Source organism: Lepidothrix coronata, unplaced genomic scaffold (assembly GCF_001604755.1).
Source record: "Lepidothrix coronata isolate B3197 unplaced genomic scaffold, Lepidothrix_coronata-1.0 Scaffold29, whole genome shotgun sequence".
Taxonomy (NCBI): Eukaryota; Metazoa; Chordata; class Aves; order Passeriformes; family Pipridae; genus Lepidothrix; species Lepidothrix coronata.
In genome coordinates, this window is record NW_016690209.1 from 5,208,893 (window position 1) to 5,216,488 (window position 7,596).

Genomic DNA, 7,596 nt, shown 5'->3' on the forward strand with positions numbered 1-7,596 from the left:
AAGAAGTCTGCAAATGTGGTCCCAGGCAAGCCCAGAGCCTGTCCTCTGCAGTGCACTGCCACCACCCATCCTGAGCCTGCCCTGCGGTTTAGGGAACATTTATCTTCTTGCACTGAGCTCATCCAGACAGTCTGCAGATTATGTGCTTGCAAGGCAGCCATATGTAGGGGCATGGTCAGATTATGGAAGTGATGACCTGACCACCCAAACAGCTGTCAGTCAAAAGCAGCATGGACAGAGTCATTGCGTGACATATTTTGGAACACTGAGAGCAGAGGAATCCAGTGCTAACACAGCAGGTTTTCAAAGACACTGGTGGGTCATAAAAGTATTAAACAGTTGGCAGGTATTAGCCTGGGCTTCCAAAAAAGGGGGAGTTTTAAACCTTGATAGCTGTGTGCAGAAATGCCCTTCATCTAAAGGGTAATGTGAAAGCAGAGCAGGACAGAGGTGTCTGTAGTGGTGTTGGTGGAAGCTTCAGTGCTGCTCCCACCTCACTGTGTGGATTACTTAGGAGAAAGCAACAGTCTTTCCATTCCTCTGCCCCATCTACCACAGAGCACCCTGAGACCTCCTGTGGCTCAAAAAGCATCTTTAAAATCCATAAATTGGCAAGTGCTGTTTAAAATATGATGCTGTCTGAAAGGCTGAGCTCCACAATTTGTTTTTGTAGACAATATTGGATGGCTTCAGCCACTGTGCATAGCGTGGAGATCAACAAATGTGAAATGAGGATATACTGCAGCATCCATCGCACGCTAGATTTGTCCTGTGCTGCCTGGATTTGCAAACCCATTCAGATGCCTGTGAGAATTTTCTTCTAATAAATCAACATGGTCGACTAGAACATCCCAGGGAAATCCCTTTAATTATTGCCTGTGGGTCATTAACTTTAGCAAGAGTGACTGCCCAAGCATGAGTAAGGTATGAGCAGACACCCAAAGAAGAGAAGGGTTTCTCTTCTGTGTGTTTAGGGGAAAGGACATGACTCCCACAGTGACATGTAGAGGGTAAGCCTAGGGAGAACATCACCACCTCTGCTTCTAATTAGTCAATTAATTGCATTCAACACAAACTCATCACTGCAGCAGAAGCAGTGGAGTGCCTGTGAGGAAACAGTTGGGTAGTTTGGGTGCCATGAGCACTTAAATAACTGCATTGATGGAATGTAGAACAAAATCACTGCTATACAGCAGGATGCATTACACTCCAGGGAATTCCTATGTCTAGGATGAGAGCAAGCTGTTAAATACCCACAGACACTGTATTCCTTTTCCTGGCTTGCTGATGGGTTGTCACACTGGGTCAGGAAGGTATGGCTACAGCAAGCAGGTGACAGATGGAGCCTGCTGCGCTGGCCTTTCATTGGACTGAGATTTCCTGCAAACTGAAATCATCTGAGCTCAACTCTACCTTTGGGCACTCAGTACAGCTCTTGGAATACACTTCCCTTTCAGCTGGAGCACCAAACTCTTAAAGAAAGAGAGACCCTTCTCTTGTCCATAGGGTATAATTTTTTTCCTGGGTTCGGTGCTGATGTGAGGGTATGTAAAAGTATGCTCCCACGTACCTTTTCACTTGCACAAAGGCAACAGAAAATGGGAAATATGTTCTAAGTCACTACCAAGGAAATAACAAATAATTAATGGTAACAGGAAACTGTATTTTGCATGTCATTAAACTTCACTGATATAATGAAGCTGGTTTTATTCCATAGATGCTGGCTTTGGCCTGTAATAGGATGAATAGATCTCCTGTTAATGAAGTACATGCAAGGTACTGCTGTGGTAAGCATGTTCTTCTTGCCAGAGCCCAAGGCAACGAGTGTAGGATGGTAATTACAGCTTTGGGAGAGGTAACATTTTGAAGACTGTGTAGTATGCAAGCTACAGTTAAATCACATGGCTCAAAAGAGCTGGAGAGAAAGTTCAATGCTAGTCAAAATCATTCCACATATTCACAGTGGCTATCAGATCCTGCTCTCATTTATACTGTTGCAAACCTCAAAGCTAACATCAGGATTTATTCTGAATTTACACCTTCGGGAACAAGGTCCTTTGTTTTTGCAAATAAATGTGGATACTGTGACTTAAGATTTATATATGTAGGAATCACTGATGGATTGTGATCTCTTCCTTTTGCTAGTCCCTGCACTAACCAGCCAGATGAGCCAAAAATCTCTGCTGAAAACATCTCTTTGGGGTGAGTAGGTAGAAACCAGTGGTTCTGGTCTAGTCCTATGAGGACAACATCCCACACATCTGTGAGGAAGACCCAGCTCTCATTCCTGATCCTGATCAAAAGGAAGGATCTGTCTCTCAGGCACATTAAAACTCTAGGTGTTTAATGGGAGCCTTATTTCCACTGTAAACTTCACATGAACCATTAAGGTAACAAGAGCCTACATCAAGGGAAATGTGCTGCCCCTTGGGCCTCTGCAGGGGCTGAGAAAGCAACCACCACACGCTTCTGTGCAACAGAAAATCTTTATTGGAACAATATCCAATGGATCCAGATTTCTGTGCTTGCCCTCCCCTGTGCACAGTGACAGGACATGGTGAGGAGCAGCTCTGGCTCAGCAAGCTGAGGCAGGCAGCCTGAGCCCTGAGCCCTTCACAATCACACCCATCCTGCCTTCCTGTCCCAACAGCAGCCATTAGGTCATCACAGACCTGTTTGTAGGAGGCAACAGAAAACCCAGACACCACTGTGAGCAACATTTGCAGGTGTGGGCAGAGGCTCGAGGCCAGGGAAGCTGAGTTAGTGTTTGGTGCCTCAGGGGACCTGGTGGGAAGGGGGAGAGTGTACAGTGGCAATAGCCTGAATGGCACACACAGGACAGCACAGAAAGTTGGGAAGCATCTTCCAAGTAGAAGACCATGGTAGGGTAGACCTGGAAGGAAGGAACAGCAGAGAGTGGCAGTGGGCTACCAGCTCCTGTCACAGTCCCTGTTAGACTTGGCTGTGGTGTGGTCATGGAGGATGGCATCCAAATTAGCAGCACGATGAGAGAACAGAACAAATTCTTAACACATTAATACCCAGCAAGGCAGTTTGGGGAAGGGCTCATCTTCATCCTCCAGTCCTGATGAGCCTTCAGATGCAGTATTTCCAAAAGCAGGCTGGAAAGGGATGCAAGAGAAGGATGTTAGCATCCAAGGGACTTTTTCCAGCTTCCCACTCTGGAAGAGGGTTTCAAAAGACACATGTCTTGAGAGAACTGAGGTGTGAAGGCAGCAGTGTGGTTTCTGGGCACACCTCAATTATCAGCTTTGACTTTATATAACAGTTTTAGAAGGTGTTTTCTTTAGCTGCTCATGGTGTAAACAGGGGATGTAAATGTTGTTTCCATACTGCTCTATTTAAAAGGGTTCCTTTTGCTCTACTTCAGCAATGTCAGGAAGAAGCTTTTTATTTCTTGTCTACTGGCCAGCAGTTTTTCTGCCTCAGAGGTGTGTGTGTGGGGTTTCACCTGTGGCTGACTGGAGGAGCAGGATACGGACTTGGAGAAACTGCATCTGATCCTTACTTATTTTTTTTTAAAACCCAGTCACTACCACTCTGCTATTACCCATCTCCAAATAACACTGATCTCTGTGGGATCTTCTAAGAAGACTAGATTAAGGAAGGATGCATATTTTGGTGTTGGAAAAAACAGCTGTTTCACCAAAATGAATCCATGAATCCCATGTGGGTCTCCTATTATAAAGTATGAGAAGAGATTTCTACCTGGTTTTTGAAAGCAGGATCTTGGAAGGAAGCTTCTCCTGAATCAGCAGTGCTCATGCTGAGACACGAGCTCCTCCCAGACTGGAAGGAGTTTAGATGAAGACAAAGATTCTCTGTTTTAATTTCTGTCAGAATCTGATTTAAACCTGGTGAGGGGAAGTACTTTTATCTATCTTTAAAACTTCCAGGACTGGTGAGGGCATGAATTACATTAGCCAAATTAATGACAGCCTCCAGGGTTGCTTGTAAATTGCATATTGCCTAAGGATCACCTAAGCACTTAAGCAAGCCTTGCACAAAGGAATTTTCTCTTGGCTGTCTGGCAGGTTGTCAGCTTCCACATGCACAAAGCATGTGGGCTAAGGGCAGAACTAGCTCTTTTGTTTTTAGGCCAGATCTGTCATCAGTGACTTCTGGTTCACAGCTGCTGCTGCTGCTGCTTTGTGGAGGAATCCACAGAAAGCCACTATGAACAGCATTGTCCCTGTGCTTGTCAGGGGCAGTCTAGCAGGAGCACTGGTACAACAGGCTGCTGAGCCACTGGTTATGGACTGGACAGAGCTTGAAGACCAACTGGGAGACCTACCAGATCTTAGTTCCCTGCATTCTTGGTTGATTTCCACATCTTTTTAGCTGGTTTTCAGCAGCAGAAACAAGTGCCCCTTTTTTCTCTGTAGGGAGGCATTGACCTTGGCAGAGGGGAACATGTGCAGTCCACATGTCTCATTATGCCTTCAGCACCAGCTTTGTGCCCAGAGCAAAGCAACGGGTGCACTGTGGGGACGTGTTCACACAGAACTCACCCCCTCCAGGGCAGGCACTCTTTGCTCACATAACCCCATGTTCCTCTGTGAAAAGTGGGATGTGACACTGACTGCCTCCATGAGAGCCTGGTGTGCAGACCCAGTTGTACCTGCCTCGATAGCAGACAGGGTTGGGTACACAGTCCTTCTCACCAGCTGCTAAACCAGCTAGCCATTAACAAGAGAGGGACAGGACTGCTGGATAAGCTGCCAACCAGATGTTTTTCAGCATATTTGGGGCATGTTTACTGTCACTGCCTTTGCTGCAGAAAGGAAGGCCTAGAGATGAGAGTGGACAGAATGGCTGCAAGGCTCTAATGCAAAACCTACCGCGTTTTTTGGGCTGGGATGCTGAGAGACTTTCCAAGGCATAGGCCACCTCTGACCCTTCCTCAGTTGAGAGCTGATCTTTCAACTTCTCCAGCTGTTTAAACAGAAACACAGCAGTAAACAAAGGCCCCATCTTGAGGAGCTCCACAGAGTGCTGGCAAGTTCAGGGCAAAGGAGGTACATATAGACTGGCTGTAACCCCTGTGGAGAGGAGGCTGTGTAGGATATTGGATTAAGAGTCAAGACAGGGCTGAGGCAGGTCTCCAGGCATCCAGCCACTGCAGCAGAGAGCATCGCTCTTCCATTGCTCTGGGTTGTCCCTCCCTTCTCTCCCTCACAGTTCTTGCTGACTTTCCCTGGTTATAATGTGGGTAGTCTACCATATTTGTTCTTCATCCCTATTTTCTAGCGGACTGTGAACCATCCTGACTTCTGCTCTGGCAGAGTTGCCCCCAGAAAGTCAGAGTTTAACATCCCTCAGCACTGGAGCAAGGGGCTAGCATAGAATCTGGCAGCCTCCCCTCTGTCATGATGCACTGTGATTTTTCAGTCTGAAGCAAAATGTGCCATGTGGAACCTATCACAGCCTCCAGGATCCATGCAAACAGCTGATCTGAGAAGGGGAGAAAAAACACTTCCACTGCTCATGGGGTTTGGGGAGTGGCAGCTGTGTCAAGGTTGCTGCAGACCTTTCCCTATTCCTGGGCACTGTGTGTAGATAGGGGATGCTCTGTGTGTGTGTGCACTTTGATCAGCTCAGCAGGGTTCTGACCTTGGGTAGGGCCACCTTTACTAGCAAAGAGTCCAGAAAAAAAATTGTGGTTTAGGTGGGCAGTGGCTGTCCCTCCAACTTCAACTCATTATCTACTGCAGCCAGCTGATACAATGCCTAGGAAGGAAGCATGACTTCCTCTTCTCACTTGCTTTTCTTCCATGGAGATTTCCATTGGTGCTTAATTTTTTCCTGGCTTGGCCTTCACTGGCCTTTCACTGGTGACAAAGGCAGGAGCTGCCTCAGCTCTTATTGCACTCATCCATAGCCTTGCTCTCTTTCCACCTTTTCCAGCTTGGGCAGCTGTTTAGCCCAGGTTCTGCTTTTATAGCCCGGGTTTTCCTTTTCTCTTTGTGCAATACATGCTTACATCATATCATCAGGATGAAGGGCAGCAGGATGCAAAGACGGAAGAATATGGCATAAAGACAGCTTAAACAATCATTTAACTATTCATACATGTATGCATCTATGTGTCTATGCATTTAATTTTCTCACCTGTTCAAGCTCTTCAAATTTCTTTGCCAACTCCCAGTCTGCAAGAAGGGAGAGAGTCATGTCAGTATCTGCATTGCTTACTGAAGCTCAAATTAAAAACCATTTCCTCATTTGTCCTCTCCAGGGGTTAACAAGAAAAGACCTAGTTATCATTTAATTCCTACTAGTGATCTCCAAATGAATGACAGCAGAAACTGACAGAAAAGTAGGTCTTCTCTGCTGAATCCTATTGGACTTTATCCTAATTCTCCATTATGAGGGAGGCTTCTTTGCTGTTCACCAAGCCATAGGGGAATTGGCCCAATGAGGTCACTTACTGTGTGACACCAACTCAGGTGAACCTCTTTGCTGCTTTTTAATTTTATCCTGCTAACAGCAAATCTCTAATTCAGGCTTTTCTGCCACTGGCCTTTATATGAAATTTCATTGCTTCCTTTAGGACTTGTTTATGCTCACATCACCCATGCAGGCAGAAGTCAGAACACACAAAGTTAGCCTAACAGAACGTACTGCTTTATAAGTCAGCAAAGATCTGGGCTAACAGAGTGGAGCAACAGGAAAAGTCACATAGCAGTGAGTGCACAGATTTCACACCTCTAAATGTTGGGGGAGCACAAGGACCTGGGGCCCAGCTTCATAGATCAGACTTAGAGATCTCAAGGCTAATCAGTACTGTACTACTGTCAAAAAACTATGCAGGTGGATGAACGAACTGCCCTGAGACATCCTGTTCAGAAGGAGGAGAGAATTAGGTTCCTGAAAACAGGATTTAAACCCTCCAGCTGAATTTGAAATGGCCTGGACTAATGATAGGGAAAGCTGCAGGAATAGGGGGTTTCAGTCTCACTACTCTTGAGGACTGAGGTACCTTATTCCAGACTCAAACTGATGTCAAAACCACTTAATTTTTTAATAAGATACATGAGCTCAGTTAAAGCTGAGTGACTGGCTGCAGTAGTCCTCCTGGGAGTGGAACACAAAATGATCAGCTGGTTTTAAGCGCTAATTTAGTGCATTTGGGAAAAATGCACTAAAATAAGCAGAAGAGCCAGGAAAGAGCTAAAGAATATCTCTGCTAGGCCCCACAAGCAAGCCAAAAAACAGCCCTGAAACTGCCTCTTTTGTCTGTTCCTAATGTGGCACCCGGCATTGGTCTGGATTGTCAAGGGGATTTAGGACATAATTCCCCTTGATTTCAGATTTCAGATAAGACTTCAACTCACAGACACATTGCCAGACTTGTTTTTTTGTTTTGTTTTGTGTTTGGTTTTTTTTTTATTTTTAAATGTTTGAAACTGAGCAGGAGGGTTCCAAGAAAGTATTGACTGCTTTTTCGGTTTTTCCTTCAAAAAGGAAACCATTCTGTTGAAAAATCCAGAATATTTTCTGACAGATATTTAACTGCAAGTAAAAGCAACAGTTCCTAAACAAATCCGTTACATCAGGACTCAGTTTGAGAGATGT

At 45.4% G+C, this 7,596-nt stretch overlaps 1 protein-coding gene across 2 annotated transcripts in view; it reads right to left on the reverse strand.

Annotated features, from left to right (window-relative positions):
* Window positions 1-2,525: 2,525 nt before the first annotated feature.
* The window catches only part of UTS2B (urotensin 2B), a 17,541-nt gene continuing 12,470 nt past the window's right edge, over window positions 2,526-7,596 (reverse strand). For both annotated transcript variants that reach the window (XM_017810510.1, XM_017810509.1), the window contains exons 4-6: window positions 6,133-6,170; window positions 4,863-4,956; window positions 2,526-3,122 (exon numbers count right to left, since the gene is read on the reverse strand). In XM_017810510.1, the coding sequence (XP_017665999.1) occupies window positions 3,097-3,122; window positions 4,863-4,956; window positions 6,133-6,170 (158 nt within the window). In that variant the 3' untranslated portion in view covers window positions 2,526-3,096. The remainder of the gene's footprint in view (window positions 3,123-4,862; window positions 4,957-6,132; window positions 6,171-7,596) is intronic.